Genomic DNA, 15163 nt, shown 5'->3' with positions numbered 1-15163 from the left:
TCTAATTCGGGAAATAATTACTAATTCATAAGTCTATAGGGTGTAGTCAAAAGAAGTATCCCACCAAACCCTTGCGCCATGCATACGGACATGGGTATCATGGTAATACGACCGAGTTGTGACACCTGAACGCCATGGCAGGCATGCATGAAGTTCTGCCCTTTTTCCGAAAGATGAACGCTGAATGCACGGGTTTAATTGCCCGAGGAACGTATATTTGTACCGAAATCAAAGCAACGTGCGATGCAGCTCCTTAGACTGCCTGTCGAGCCTGCGATTGACTGCCCCACAGACGACCTTGAGAACTCCTTCGCCTGTCAGCTCGGAATCGTCATCGCCCGTAAATGGGATTGTGTCCACGATATCTCGTAGCTCGTTGTCGCCAGATGCTTCGCGCAGTCCATCGTCAAGTTGTTTCAATGCTTCGCGTGCACCAGCTTCTTTGCCGACCTGAAAGAACTGGATGCCGACTTGCCAGGGTGGTGCATCGAGCTTGTCGAGCTTCTTTGCGCATGCAATGATGGGAGCCTCAACGTCATCTGATGGTTCCCCATCAGTGATGACGATGACGTTAATGGGCTTAGTGGTTTCCGGGTTTCTTTCGTATTGTTGCAGATACGGTTTGAGGATCTTTTGGAGGCGCTGGCCAGTTGGCGTTGCACCACCTGGACGCACGGTCTGGAAGATCTCAATGACGGTGCCAGCTGTAACGACATTTTTGTAGATAGAAGAGTCGGGGTGGTTCAAGAAGTAGATGTCGATGCCGTCAGCGTCGCGTTCTGTGCAAATCGGTGTAATAGTCTCCAGAGCCTTGCCGGTCTCTCGCCACGACCGCCCAGCCATAGAACCAGAGTCATCGATGAGGAATATTGTGTCGAAAGACTTCAAAAACGCAAACTGATCATCCGCAGTGGAAGCTGATCTCGGGGTGTACATAGCGGGCTGCAAATTCTCAGCTGGTCCCGGCGAGTAAGCTGGAGGCGCGTCGCTTTGTGCTCTGAGTTGGTTCATGTTGGCGCTGTCTGAGATGTGTCAGTTGTTTCGATCGATCTGCGTGTTCTCAGTTGAGCTGCTCACTTGGGCGACGCGTTGGAGGGGTTGCTGATGCAAACGAGTTGTCAGCCGATGGAGGGGCAAGACGGGAACCCTGGCTTTTGCTTGAGTGAGCGGCACTCGTGTCAGTGACTTGGTTCGACGACCGCCGCGAGAGCTTTTTCTTGAGACTGCCAAACATTGAAAGGTATGGTGGTTGAATAACTTGAAGCTCGGGTTTGTATGGGTTGTTGTAGATACCAGAGTGGAAACCTTGAGCCATAGGGGTAGGGTAAACAGGCTTATATGTTTACGGCAGGAACAAACGGCACACAACCAAGTACAATAGAAGGAACTATGAGGTAGTTGTGTTCTTGGGCTGGTAGACTAGTAGTGTCTTAGTGAAAATGTAAGACTTAGTACCATGGCTAAGACTTATACTCTTCCGCACTCTGCCCACCCATCGGTGAAGCATCCACCGTTCTGCCTCGTGTCAGCCAAGCGCCGCATCTACCACTTGCGAAATTGCCCCTTGTGGCGATTGATTCTCAGTCCAGAGTGCAGTCTCTGTAATATGGTCTGCCTGTATGAGTTGCTGCCGCTAAGGCCGCGATCGGGTTGGTGGCAAGGCTGAGCCAGCGAGCGAGGCGCAGCAATCGGCACTGGTGCCGCTTTGTCGGGCTGAGCGTAGTCGCAGCTGACCTTTCACCCCCCTCAGTGTTCCACATTTTGCGAACGGTGATCTGCAATAATTGTGGCTGTAACTAGCAAGCGATGAACCATTACACTGCACCAACGAACTCCTGCGAGGTGATCCTTGAAGTCACACAATCGTGCCATCGTTTTTCATATCTTGTGACAAATTTGGTACAGCCAGTCTATGCTCGATGCTCACTCCACCAGAACCATATTAGACTATGTCCTCTTCTAAACGAGTTTCTGATGGTTTTGAGCCCATCTCAAAGGCTCCCACTTGGTAGTCAAATGCTTCCTCAGGCTACACAAGAACCTTAGAAGTGAGACAGCTTAGATCCTCCTAACGCAAACGGCGACCGCCACATCTCAGCCCTACGCCTCCAAGCAAATATAGCCTTAGACAAAGGGCCTGATAACGTCCAAATTCCTCACAAATGAGGCCCTGAAGTCTGCGTTACCGTCTTCCGGTAATCCTTGGGTCCAGGCTAAGGCTCATATTTGACCAGCCAAGCGCAGGACCTCCAACATGTGCATCCGTCCAATTCTTTTCAACAGCCATGAACAGATCCCTGGCGGCTAGATGCCTTCCTAGACAACCCCCAAGCATATTTTGCTGCTTCTTGGCTACAACCGTTCGTGAAGTCGAGAGGTGACGAGGGACTGTCCATAGAACAGGACGTTTCGCTGTACTCCAGGCGTATTCGGCACGGTGACTCGCCCAACATTCCCCGCAGACGCCAATGTCCGAGTTACCGGTACTCAGACTCAGGTGGTCCTGCAACATGTCTAGCAAGGGCATGAGCCGCACTCGAAGCCCGCAATGGGCGTGGTTACTGTCAATCTGGTAGCTGGAAGTCTGGCGCAGCGTCGATAGCAAACGCTCAATGTCGCCCTGGTAATATGTTGGCTCGGTGTTGTCGTAGATCTTGCCCTGCATGCGCAGCGTATCAATCTTGGTGAAAAACCGTATCATTTCCCCCAATTGAAATGAGTCGCACTGTAGCGATGTGTCATAGCCTAGCTTGCACTGCCGGTCTCCAGATGTGTACAATCTGAGGAAATGCGCCTGAAGAGAGTTGATAGTCTCTAGAATGTACTCTCTTCGCTGTATCATCTCGTCTTCTACCCCATTTGGTATATCCCACCATAACGCTTTTGTGTGATCCTCCTCGGTATCGGGTCGCCATTGCACCGAATCGCGCATGATCAAGTGCTTCGTATAACGCGTCACCCATGGCGGGTGGTCGAGAAGTAAACCGATCAGGAGCTTCTGGCGCACACGTTCCTCCGTCAGAGCTGGGCTCGCTCGCCCTTTCGACTTCGCTTCTGTCAACTGCAGATATTTCTTTCTCTGTACATATCCTGCTACACACTGGACAGCATCGAAACGATCGGCAACAATGGCTAAGTTGGCGATGTTCGCGACGGGCGGACTCGGAACGGCAAGGTCAAGGCCATGAATGGCGCGGAGGAAGTCTGCGACAAGGTTACATATTGACGACGCCTTGGAGATGGCAATACGGCCAGCATTGATGATCGGTATCCGCGGTAGGCTCTCTACAGGCGCATCCTCAAGACTTACGTGCCCCGCAAGCTTTAGATCTTTCAGGGCTGCAGCAAGTTTCTGGCCTTCGCTGAAGCGTTCGCTAAGGAGGTTCTCGAAATACCGCGAGTTCTTCTGCAGAGTTTCCGAGTCCACTCGATAGGAGTACCGTTGGCTACCCTCTTCTTGCGACACATCAAGAATAAGGTCGCCACTAGGAGCAATGACTAGAAGAGCCTTTTCGTCCGACATGGCGTAGTTTGTTGATATCTAAACGAATGAGCAAGGCGTACTCTCTCACGGATAGGGCCAGAACATCGTGCAGGTACTGGTAGGCGATACGCGTGTTGGTGTTGAGGCGTGGGAGAATTATCGAACATGGCGTCACAACCCATTCGGTGGGGCGGTGCAGCTTGGTGAACACCTGGACCAATCAAAAGCCGCTATTGATTACAACACAAGGTGGCCGTGGCACACGAGTCCCTGTGAGTATTTACCTAATGTCCGACAGCTAGGTACAAGAGTCAATCCTTCGTCGCTCAAAACTGCTAATTGAGGTGTGAAGAAGGATAAACAATGTAGAGACCCGCTGGTATCAACGTTGCACATGCCTCAATTGGTGCAGATGGCCATGCAAGCATCTCCACTATTAAGCATCTTGACTTGTGGTGTCTCCTTTTACTTCTCTGAACAGTCTAGTCGACGGCAATCGTGCTGAGTCGATTTCGTGATCACAGTCGGTACTGAACTATGCATCGGACTGTTTTTGGACGGGTCTCCTTCTCCGAGTCCGATCTCCACCAGGCACCTTCATGCCCACTTTCGCACCTTCGTGTGCGCTGCGCATCACGCTGCATTCAAAAATGCTGCAATTCGACACAAGTCATCTCGCCTTCTACGCGCAACTGGATTGATTGTCAAAATTGCTCTTTACTATAGGCTTGCGCGATGATCAGCTGTTGTGGCGGTGCTGCGTGCACTGCCGTTTCAGGCGTCTTTTTTTGGGCAGTGCAAGGCACCCATCTATTGACATCCTGACTGCACCTCATCAAATCCCATCGCATACATATCTGCTACCCTGTCTGATCTTCTTACACCCCCTCAAGGTAGCTTTGTGCTGCTGTTCGCATATTGCTACCCTTGGTCGTGCTCCAGCGATCCACCTCGGACTTCGCGTCCTGCGCATGCTGCTGTTCGGACATCTAGGCCACACCCCATCGACCGGACATTGCACGACATCTGCGCGCAGTGTTGAAGGACACATACTGGAGTCCACACAGTCGGAGAATAGCAAAGTACAGTGTACTGGGCCGGACCTGCAGATATTGTCCGAATAAGGACTCCACCTTGCCATCATGGACAAGACTGTACTCAACGTGCAGATCTGGGTCGCGTCAATGATAAGAAGTGCAGAGCCGGGCGAGCTGTTTCTAGGTATTGCCGCCAACACCATTATCTCAATCATCATTCTACTGGTCGACATCTTCTACCGGCTACTCCATCGAGGTTACAAAAAATTACGCACAATGCAGACAAACAACACCAAGCCGTTTCCTTTCGAGGCACTCCCTCAGGAGCTACGTGACATGGTCTACAGAAACCTGCTGGAGGACGTTCACTACCCCTCACCAGCTGCATGTCAGCCTGCATCGTCCCTAAACGGGATGTTCGCGGGTCTCTGGGGGTCTGCCACAGATGTACGGAAAACCGCACAGCTACCGAAGGCCAGCAACTGGATATTGCTTGCAAGCAAACAAATATACGCCGAATACATGGATATGCTCTGCAAGCATGGTGTCTTCCATCTTACGGTGTCCCCCGAAAACTACCAACCCCCCACACAAAATGACCGGATTTGGAACGTTGCCCCATCAACATACAAAAGCATCCGCAAGGCTTCTCTTCAGCTTGTCACTACCAGCGCGATGCTGGGTTGTACTGACCCGCGCAATATGGAATCCTCTTCGTGGGATCTCGCGGCACGTATTCGTTCCGAGCTCAGTCTGCTTGAGTCTTGTACACATCTCACACTTAACGCCAAAGCCATCGGCGACCCACTCTGGAACCCGCTCTGGATTTGGTACCACTCAAGTCAGTCATTCAAGAACATCGGGACATCGCTATCAGATCATTCCACCGGCCCGATGCTGAGCCACATCACGTTCAGCTTGGACACGTGGAGTCCCGGCGAGAACTACCTCGAGAGAGATGGGTCGAATAAGGGAGCTTGGACATGGTATTGCCTGAAGGGTCACGACGTAGGGCTTGATGGGGGACCGGAGCAGACAGTCAGGGACTTTTGCGGGATGCTGTACCGGGAGTGCAAAACTTGTCGTCCGGCGGAAGAGGGTGAAGAAGAGGAAGAATGACTGCCTGATTCCATGCAGTGGATTACAGCACTTCTGCGACGGTCCGAAATCTTATAAATCGTTGGTGTGTAATGCTGCTGGCCAGCCACGAGCTTAGACGTTGCGCCTGCATTGCAGCTATTCTGCGTTTGCCTTAATTGCACCTAGTAAAGATCATTTAACGTCCTCGATTGAAATAGTATTTTCTAGCTATCTGATTCTCTACTTTCCAGCCTCGCTCATCTCCTTCAGCATCGGCTGCGCAGGTATCGTCGCAAACCTACCCATGACCTCCAAATTCTTCTCTTTACTCATCTTCTCATCATCCTTGCCCAGCTGCGCTAATATCCTGAAATAATCGATATAAAACGCCGGTGTGTACGTATTGAAGAACTTGGCCTCCTGTTCAAATGGGTTCGAAAACGTGTGTGGCGCCCGAATGGGAACGGTTATATAGTCGCCGACGTGCGCGTCGATATGCTTGTTGTCCGGCGCGTGGAACCGCACTGTGCCTTGAGTTACGAGAAAGGTTTCGTCGTGCATTTCATGCCAGTGCGCGGGTGGACCACCGGTTTTGGGTGGGAGAGTAAATTCGGCGCTGCCGATACGGTTGTCTGCTGTTGTTGGCCGGTGCTCGAGGTGCGTGGACGGGGCGTACCTGTTCTTGAGCCGTCTTCCATGATGCGGCATATGACGTGCCCTAGCTTGAGGATCTCGCCTTCTTTGGCAGGCACGTAGTTGATGGGTCGGCGCGGCATCTCCATGCTGGCGAGAGCCTGGCGTGCTTCCTCGTCCATAATGAAAGCCTGAATATTATCAATACCTGTGCCTGTGGGTCGAGAAGTGGAAAAGGGAAGGGTAAAGCTGTGTGAGTGAGGGGAATCAAGAGATCTCGCTTCATACTATGCTCGGGCTGCATACTGTAGGCTTATGTACTTAAGCCAGGGTGGAGCTACATGTGCGGAGAGCCGGGTCTTACCAGCGCCCGACTAGCAGCCGAGCACCACACAGAATTGATAGGAAGTAGTCTATCAACAGCTGTTCACTGGTGTCACTTCCCAATGTCCCTTGCAATCAAGTGAATGGAACGAATTGCAGATAATTTCCCTGTTACACTAATCCTGGGCGTACGGTCCTTCAGTCGCTTGTCAGCGAACGCTGGAAGTCGTGAGCTCGTCGATACGGGCAGGTATAGAGCAACAACTCGCTTCCCCTCCGTGGATGCAGTAATGAAAGTTGCGTGGTCGTTTCGAGGGATAGTGAATTGCTGCACAAATGCCCCACATGAGGTCACCAGGCGGCTAGGGCGGGGAAGCGCTACCTTACTTCGGACCCCGGTCCGCTCCTGTGCCTGAATTCTACAACACGCCCTGCTGCCTGTTCTATGTAAACCAGATGCCATTTAGCTTACGAGCTGATGCGAAGCTGATACTTTGTCACGACTGACCATTTAAGCTGCACTTACACAACAAGCCTTGCAGTGCACAGATTGAACACCTTGACGACCGCAATCATCATGGCGAAGAAAATGTTTACTGTTCTCGAGAACAACCCCGAGGTGATCAATCACTTAGCCAAAGCTCTCGGAATGGATGACAGTCTCTCATTCTACGACGTTTACTCTCTCACTGACTCAGACCTGCTCGCCTTTATACCACGTCCCGCATATGCCTTACTCGTCATAATCCCACTTACGCCAACTTGGCATGAAGCTCGAACCACGGAAGACAAGGACAAGGCTGAATACGAGGGAAAGGGCGACAGTGAACCGGTCATCTGGTTCAAGCAAACGATTGGCAACGCTTGTGGTTCGATTGGGCTGGTGCACAGCTTGTTGAATAGCGCTGCCTCGAAGCACATCACACCGGGATCTACGCTTGACCAGATCAGGCAGGAAGCGCTACCGAAGGCTATGATGGAGCGAGCGAAGGTACTGGAGGACTCGGATGCATTCGAGAAAGCTCACGCAGAGGCTGCACAGCTAGGAGACACGGCTGCGCCTGCTTCTGATGAGGAATACGACAAAGGCCAGCACTTCGTCTCGTTTGTCAAGGCAAAAGACGGGCATTTCTGGGAGCTTGAGGGCGGTCGGATGGGGCCACTTGACCGTGGCGCATTGAAGGATGATGAGGATGTGCTCAGCCCTGCAGCGTTAGAAAAGGGTCTTGGGAGGCTGATGATAATCGAGGCTGAGAAGGGCGGGGACTTGAGGTTCTCAGCTATCGTACTCGCCCCAAAGCTAGACTGAGTATCGACACTGGCAATCTTGGGGCCTCGTTCTGCGCGTTCCGTGTTGATCGCGTTTAGGTTGGCTTGTGTTTTTGACAGATCGAGCAGCGGGGAGATTATCTGTGTTTAGTGAGACAGAAGAGAAATGGGGTCAGACTTTGTGCAAAGGTAACGTGAAGTGCAAGAATTGCCTACCAGGTAGCAACGCGAGCCTGGATCTTCTGATGTATTGACCAATTGAAGCCGTGACTCGGATCCCATCTCCAAGCTCTCAGATGCGCTCGACTATAGCACACTCTCTGCATGTGAAATCTGCTGTCACTCACCGTGAAAGTGACTTGCGCCTGACCCCGACTCGTCGATAGGCCTTGGCGTCACATGGGCCTTGGCACCTTGTCATATAAACTGCCTGTGCCCCGCCTTCTTTCTCATCCAACTCCCTTCTTCCTACTCCTAACTTCTCCCATCGTTTTTGCCTTATCTTTGCTATCCCTTCCTGCCTCTCCCCTCGCACCACCCCGATCCTCATCTGGCGCAGCGTTGGTCGCAGGAAGTAGGCCTGCCTTGAGAAGTATATGTCTCAAGCACAGCGTTCGACTTGTGAGTTTCATCATACTCGGCGCTCGAAGGGTGCGCACACAGGACCGATCCAGAAACGCTGTGTGTTGTCGCTTGATCGTCTTCGATCAAGTCGGCGGCCTTTTGGATGGACCGGAAACGCAGTCAGAAGGTGTCACTCCACGATCATTGAGGGTACGCGAAGGCTTGATGCAAGTACTTCGCAGGACAGGCGCTCTCGTCCAACATGAAGGGACCGACTAAGCGCGCCTTCATCAACGCTCGAAGTGTACGAGTTGTACGCATTGCCTTTCACTGGGTCATTCGAGTAACATACATGGCGTTCTTCCATTGTATGAAGGGACCGACTAAGCGCGCCTTCATTAAACGTTGAAGGGACCGACTAAGCGCGCCTTCAGCGACGCTCGAAGTGTACGGTTTGTACGCATTGCCTTGTATCGCATGGCTGTTCGAGTACCATACTTGCAGTGTTTGTCGAGTGCACATATAGGACCGATCCAGAAACGCTGTATGTGGCCGATTGGTCCTTCACAGACCGCTTTGACAGGCTCCCTCATGGACCGCAATTCGGTTGCGCATGTTGTGGCTTCACTTTCCAAACACCAAGGAGAAGCGAGAGCTTGATGCAAGCATTTCGCAGGTAACGGTGAAGCGCATCACGCATACCATCAAACTGTAGCTACTGCAGGAGAAGGCAATCTATAGCCAGTGTCATTGCATGTTCACATGTATGTCACGCAACCATCCTTTTTCGTCATGCGCTGCGTCTCGGTTCGAGGACAGACCTGAAGAAGAAGAAGAGTCTCAAATTGCCCCATTAGCAGTGGCGGCATCAATAACGACTGAAACTATCGAGGCAGAAGCAGAGCAACTTCATAGTGGCCAGTCATATAGCCAACGTAGACATGATGTGACGAGCGTCTGTAGATTGACTCAAGTGCACATTGGTTGTATTGAAATATCAGCTAATCATCCTCATCTTCGTCTTGTTCATTGCTATCGTCGTCATCATCCATGTCCTCGTCCTCGTTTGAATCGCTTTCAGTGCCAACCATCTCTATCTCTGGCGGCCACTCCACGACAACGTCATCCACCATTCCTTTGATGAATACCTTCATTGAATTCCCTGAATATTCTCTCATCGACGTGACTTGCTCTTCCCCATCAATCTCAGCCTTGAATTTCACGAGGAGGTTATCCTGCGAAAGCGCGCCAGCTTTCAACCCAGTGAGCTCGAGCTCAGGTACAAACTCAAGGTCTCTGAAGAATCGCGACCAGATGTTGGGCTTCGTATCGTACGGTCCGGACTGCCCTGACTCGATAGTCATGCGCCAGAGACTGAGGCTCTTGAGGGTTGGTGCGAACTTGCAGAGCACAGCGAGCAGAGTGTCCCTATGCACGTCCAGCTGTCCGAGTTCCAAGATTTTGAGGTGAGGAAAGCTAACAGGCGCTGGTTCTGTCGTTGTAATTCTCGTGGAATGCGGTGGCTCGGGAGCAGAAGGAAGCTCTGCAAGCCACTTCATGAAGTTCATATTGCCAGCGGCTTGAAACTTCTGAAAGTTCAAGCGCAGGTGTGTTAAGTTTTGCGTACAATTCAGGAAATGACCCAGAGACCGGCCGGACCTTGTGCTTATAGGCTGACCACTACTGTAAGTATGATAGATGTCCGTGGAATTGTCGGATAGTCTCAGTGTCAGGAAAAGCGCTTCAAGGTTTTGCAGCACCGACTGAACGAGTGGGAAGGTGAATTCGGGCAGATGAAAAGCGCTGTCTGGAAGTCCTGCAGGCTGGTGGCGCAGAAGAACTTCGAATCTGCGTGGCTTCCGTCCGGCCTTGCCCAAAGCGTACAGGAGGGTAGAAAAGACGTGCGACACGAATCGCGTTTGCAAGCCTGTTCCACGATACGATTCGCGGAGTCGCACACCAGTCTCTTTGTATACTGTAGTAGCGCCCCAGGAAGCCCAGCAAGTGCCATCGCGTTCACGTGGAGCACTGAAATCACGAACATCGACGGTCTCCAGGCTGGTCAGTCCTCTAAAACTGGCGGTCAACATCTCGCGGTCGATGCCGTTCTCCAGCAGCGCTTTCTGGTCAGCATAGCCCTGCATGTACCTGCGAGATATCAACGACTGCTCAAGTAAAGATAGGTGCGTATATACAAACCTAGAGCATGCGTCGGCGTCTCTGAAACGGATTGGAACATCATCATACACGTTGGTGGCGATGATAAGGTGCTTGAGCTTTTTTGATAAGCTAACATGACGAGATATATCCAGCAGTACCTGCAGACTTGGCTGGGTGAGCATGAACTGCTTCTTGACAAAGAACTCATCTGCAAACCACTCGTAGAGAGACTTTTCGGTTTGTTTGCAAGTAAGACGCAAAGCTCCAAGGTCGGAAGTCGAAACGAAAGAGGAGACATGGACCAGCAGCTCCAGAGGCAAAGACAACAGATTCGCCATTGTGATAGCTGCGATGACTTCAGAATGCAATGATGGCAGAGATCGTGCAATGTTTTGTGTCGGACCACACTGTAGGCAGCAGGTGACACCGCGTCTTTCCAGCACACTAGCGCGTCGCGCTTTGCCCAATCCGGGTTGCTGCCTGCTGTGCCTGAACTTAATGCTCGGGAACATTCAGGCCACCCATCGCGTCGAGCTGTGACCTCAAGCTTGGCTCTCACTTGCATAAGAGCCGCACATCTTCAACTGCGTGAAGTCTCATCTCAGTTTGCCTCATTCTCCACGAAACACGACCATGGCCCGCAAAGCTGCTCAGAAACAGGCTCAAGCCGCGCCCCTTGACCGCTGTTCAATCGCTACTTCCGGACGCTTCCCTGGCACAACACAAGCTGCCCTTCAAACACGCATTACAGATCTGGGCGGGACCATTGTCTCAAAAGTCACGTATGACACCACTTTGCTGATTACTACCGACAAAGACTACGAAACCAGGTCAACAAAGGTCGCTGCCGCCAAATCCAACGGAGTCCCCATCGTCAGCATCGATTGGCTTGATGAGACTGAATCATCAAATGTCAAAGCAGATGAAGATCAGTATTCACTGGACGCACCCAAAGCTTCTGCAGGAACTGTAGCGGCGAGCAACGGGAAGAAACGTGCCGCCTCAAAGACCGACTCCCCAGCACCAACTCAAGACGGTTCGCAGTCAAAGAAGCGGAAGACCCTCGAAGAAAACGCCAAGATCAGCGACGTGAAAGTAGGCGATGGCCAGAATGCAAAGTCGAAGAAGATTGTTGTTCCTCTCGACGAGTACTGTCCTTCTCCCTCGTACGAGGTATACATTGACGATGATGGCCTCATCTGGGATGCTTCTCTGAATCAGACAAACGCAACAGCCAACAACAATAAGTACTACAAGGTCCAAGTGAGTTCTTCTGCCTTGACTTTTGCATCTCCCAGACTGATTCATATGCAGCTGCTACGAAGCACAGACAGTTCACGCTTCCAGACATGGACCCGCTGGGGTCGCGTTGGCGAGCCAGGTAAATCGGCCATGCTTGGCAATGGCTCGCTGTCTGATGCAATCACGCAATTTGAGAAGAAGTTCAAGGACAAGTCTGGTCTCAAGTGGGAAGACCGAGGGAACGATCCCAAGAACGGCAAATGTCAGTGAAACACTCACATCCTCGTGTTCATTGCGCACGGCACTTCTCCCTACCTCTACTTTTCAAACATACTCTCTGAGCCTCAAATACTGACCATCTCACAGATGCGTATGTGGAGAAAAACTACAACCCTGACTCCGATGATGAGGATGGCGAGGATGAAGACGCCGCGAACGGTGTCGCGAAAGATAAAAGCAGCCGCCCCGCTGTCGAATCTCAGCTCACTAAACCAGTCCAGAATCTGATTGAGCTCATATTCAACCAGAAATACCAACAAGACGCATTGAACGAGATGAATTACGATGCTGAGAAGATGCCGCTGGGCAAGCTTAGCAAGGGCACTATCAGTCGAGGTTTCCAGGCATTAAAGGACCTGGCCGCTATCATTGACACTTCCGCAACATCCCAGGAGATTGAACAACTCTCAAATCGATACTATTCCCTGATTCCTCACGCTTTCGGACGCAGCCGGCCAATAATCATCAACAACAACGATCTTCTTAAGAGGGAGATTGATTTGCTGGAGAGTCTGTCCGACATGAAGGCAGCTACTGACATGCTCAAAGCTAGTCTCAAAGACGATGGTCACCTGAGCGAACTCGACCGCAAGTTCCAGACCTTGGGGATGGATGAGATGGAGGCGCTCAGCCCTAAGAGCTCCGAGTTCAGTGAGCTGTCCGACTACCTGCAAAGTTCCAAGGGAGCAACGCACAATGTTAGATACACCGTGCAAGACATTTTCCGCATCCAGCGCAAGGGTGAATTTGAGCGATTCAATCAAAGCCCTTTTGCGAAGCTCTCAGGCAATCGTCGGCTACTCTGGCATGGTTCCCGAGTCACCAATTTTGCAGGCATTCTGAGTCAAGGCCTCCGCATTGCACCACCCGAAGCTCCTGCCACCGGTTATATGTTCGGCAAGGGCATCTATCTTGCTGACATGTCAAGCAAGTCAGCCAACTACTGCAACCACTACCAGTCTGGCGGTACTGCATTGTTATTGCTATGCGAAGCAGAGCTGGGAGACCCTATGCATGAGCTCACGAGTGCTTCGTACAACGCTGGTGAAGATGCTAAGGCGAGCGGAAAGTACAGTACTTGGGGCAAGGGTCGGGTAGGCCCAAGCCAGTGGAAAGATGCGGGCTGTGTCCACCCGGCGTTGGCTGGAACTATGATGGTAAGATGTCAATTCGACACTGCTGTAATACAGCAAACACTAACTGTGCTCTAGCCCGATGTCAAGGTCACACCCGGTGATACGAACGTTAGTGGGGCTTACCTCCAGTACAACGAGTACATCACCTATGATGTCGCTCAGGTGCGTCTTCGCTACCTACTTCGCGTCCGTATGTAAGGATTGCGTACGGTGATATTTTCTATGCTCCATTCGGGCTCCTCAACGGCACACCTTCCATTGCGACGTTTCCTCATTCTATTCTCGATCCATCTGCGCAGAGGAAAATCACATGGAGGACCTATGGCAAATCCTCTGTGAACAGTTCCCCTATTAACCCCAAGTTCATCGAAAAGGCGTCTATGAAGGTAGCACCGATACCCCGTGATGATATTTTAGGTGCTTACAATAATCAAAATGTTAGAATCCAAGATCAAGATGCATCTCTCTCGTGACATGAGCCAACAACCTGATACCGTCTCCCTCACACTGTGCATCCAGACCGTGAAGTATGGCTTTGTAGAATAAGTAGTTGCTGACGGTATAGTCCGCAAGCGCAACTCACACGTCCGAAGCACATACCATTGGTTACTGAAAGGGATGGCTCGACCCAACCAGTCTTCAACAGGGCGCCAGCTCTCGCGAGTGAATTCAGTACACTTACATTGACTGAGCAAAAGAAGATGCCTACAAGTAAACAGCGTCGTCTCTTCTTTGACGCATGCTAGATCGGATAGTCATTTTAGCGAACCACTAATACTTCTTCCATGACACTCATTCACGTAATTGACGTGCTTGCTTGAAGTCACAGGTGATCTGGCAGGTTAAGCTGTCTGAATGCATCCACTTCGAATGGGCACAGTACCTCAAGCTCTCACGTAATCGTCCCGCGTCTGATACCTACTCTGAGTCGCGAGTTCTGAAAAGAACGCCATGCAATCTACAATGATCGGACAGTCAGACATAACTTCCCTTTGAAACATCAGAACCTCGCGAGAATATCCTGACCGAGTTTTTTTTTTTTTTGAAGGCTGCTCTTGCAGTCCCGTATACTAACTGGCCACGAGATCAGTGCACTGGTGTTCGGCTTTGCAAATCAGACTTTCTGGCTTCGGCCACCGATTTGGATGGCAGAAATCCTGCGTCCGCGGATTGCCCATTGGCCTTCGCAGGCAGTATGAGGGGCGTACTGGGCATGACGGACGGGTTTCGTCACTTTTATTGCGTCGGGCGCGGCATCTTTGGCAGTCAATTCTGGTTCGGGTAGCACCTGACTTGGAAGACGTGGTCTGTGGGGGCGGCATGTGGCTGGTGGATTGCGGCTGGGGTTGGCGATCGCTACCACGCTAACTCGGCAATCTGCTGCCATATGTGGGGTCGATCTGTCAGTCAAGATTTCACTGTTTGCGTACCTACGCGTGCGGAGTGCATTGGTTGATTTCCTTTGATTCTCTGCCAATACTGGTGACTGGGGTGTACTTCTTGAGAGCTCTGCAATGGCAAGTGCCGCGCGCTTGGCCTAGCAACTGCTGACATCATCGAACCGAGCCCCTTCACTGGTTTTGTTGCGATCTCGACCTTCCAAATGATTGTGCTTCTTCTGCCGAATATAGTGTCACAACTTCTACAGAAGGCGCGTACCTCTCGTTTAAGAGTATGCAGACTTCGGACATGCGTATTTCGTACGGACCCCCCTAATTCTGGGACGGCATTGGCATATCTTGGCTCCCCAGCTTGGCGACTCACATTACGCACCCTCTCCAACTTTCCGGCTCGATGCACATGCTTCCTTGATGTCGGCGATTGCTGCATGATGGCGTCTCATGTCGTAAGCTTTCTCGGCCACAGGCAGGCGCACAGCAGCGTGTCCGTATCCCCTCCGCGGCGTTGTCGCACAGCAAATTGAAGACCTGCTGCGCCTCCCTCTGGACGAGCAC

General features: G+C 51.6%; 8 protein-coding genes across 8 annotated transcripts; 3 read left to right on the top strand and 5 right to left on the bottom strand.

Annotated features, from left to right (window-relative positions):
* Positions 1-228: 228 nt before the first annotated feature.
* C7974DRAFT_430281 (uncharacterized protein) lies at positions 229-1234 on the bottom strand (the record flags this gene model as incomplete). Its single annotated transcript, XM_046144687.1, has 2 exons — positions 229-1022; positions 1078-1234. The coding sequence occupies 2 exons, from the start codon at positions 1232-1234 to the stop codon at positions 229-231; spliced, it is 951 nt and encodes a 316-aa protein (XP_046003243.1).
* An 880-nt stretch (positions 1235-2114) lies between these two features.
* Positions 2115-3712, bottom strand: C7974DRAFT_21880 (uncharacterized protein). The gene has a single exon (XM_046137126.1). It carries the CDS (start codon positions 3521-3523, stop codon positions 2183-2185), a length of 1341 nt encoding a protein of 446 aa, XP_046003242.1. The 5' UTR covers positions 3524-3712; the 3' UTR covers positions 2115-2182.
* A 956-nt stretch (positions 3713-4668) lies between these two features.
* On the top strand, positions 4669-5640 carry C7974DRAFT_299872 (uncharacterized protein; the record flags this gene model as incomplete). Its single annotated transcript, XM_046137775.1, has 1 exon — positions 4669-5640. One exon carries the CDS (start codon positions 4669-4671, stop codon positions 5638-5640), a length of 972 nt encoding a protein of 323 aa, XP_046003241.1.
* A 163-nt stretch (positions 5641-5803) lies between these two features.
* C7974DRAFT_383659 (RmlC-like cupin domain-containing protein) lies at positions 5804-6873 on the bottom strand. The gene is made up of 2 exons (XM_046140787.1): positions 6278-6873; positions 5804-6233 (listed from the first exon to the last, which is right to left on the bottom strand). Exons 1-2 carry the CDS (start codon positions 6414-6416, stop codon positions 5842-5844), a joined length of 531 nt encoding a protein of 176 aa, XP_046003240.1. The 5' UTR covers positions 6417-6873; the 3' UTR covers positions 5804-5841.
* A 76-nt stretch (positions 6874-6949) lies between these two features.
* On the top strand, positions 6950-8102 carry C7974DRAFT_460037 (uncharacterized protein). Its single transcript, XM_046146131.1, has one exon. It carries the CDS (start codon positions 7136-7138, stop codon positions 7865-7867), a length of 732 nt encoding a protein of 243 aa, XP_046003239.1. The 5' UTR covers positions 6950-7135; the 3' UTR covers positions 7868-8102.
* A 1208-nt stretch (positions 8103-9310) lies between these two features.
* On the bottom strand, positions 9311-10946 carry C7974DRAFT_326055 (uncharacterized protein). The gene is made up of 2 exons (XM_046138979.1): positions 10591-10946; positions 9311-10539 (listed from the first exon to the last, which is right to left on the bottom strand). The coding sequence occupies exons 1-2, from the start codon at positions 10887-10889 to the stop codon at positions 9393-9395; spliced, it is 1446 nt and encodes a 481-aa protein (XP_046003238.1). The 5' UTR covers positions 10890-10946; the 3' UTR covers positions 9311-9392.
* Positions 10947-11094: 148 nt separating this feature from the next.
* C7974DRAFT_349359 (poly polymerase catalytic domain-containing protein) lies at positions 11095-13655 on the top strand. The gene is made up of 4 exons (XM_046139433.1): positions 11095-11814; positions 11866-12055; positions 12160-13229; positions 13284-13655. Exons 1-4 carry the CDS (start codon positions 11185-11187, stop codon positions 13404-13406), a joined length of 2013 nt encoding a protein of 670 aa, XP_046003237.1. The 5' UTR covers positions 11095-11184; the 3' UTR covers positions 13407-13655.
* A 667-nt stretch (positions 13656-14322) lies between these two features.
* Positions 14323-15038, bottom strand: C7974DRAFT_371603 (uncharacterized protein; the record flags this gene model as incomplete). Its single annotated transcript, XM_046140028.1, has 2 exons — positions 14323-14588; positions 14639-15038. The coding sequence occupies 2 exons, from the start codon at positions 15036-15038 to the stop codon at positions 14323-14325; spliced, it is 666 nt and encodes a 221-aa protein (XP_046003236.1).
* Positions 15039-15163: the final 125 nt, after the last annotated feature.

The sequence above is a fragment of the Boeremia exigua genome (genome assembly GCF_020726555.1).
Source record: "Boeremia exigua strain MPI-SDFR-AT-0100 chromosome Unknown C7974scaffold_1, whole genome shotgun sequence".
Taxonomy (NCBI): Eukaryota; Fungi; Ascomycota; class Dothideomycetes; order Pleosporales; family Didymellaceae; genus Boeremia; species Boeremia exigua.
The sequence above is the reverse complement of the archived record's forward strand: the minus strand, read 5'-3'. Positions and strand labels throughout refer to the sequence as shown.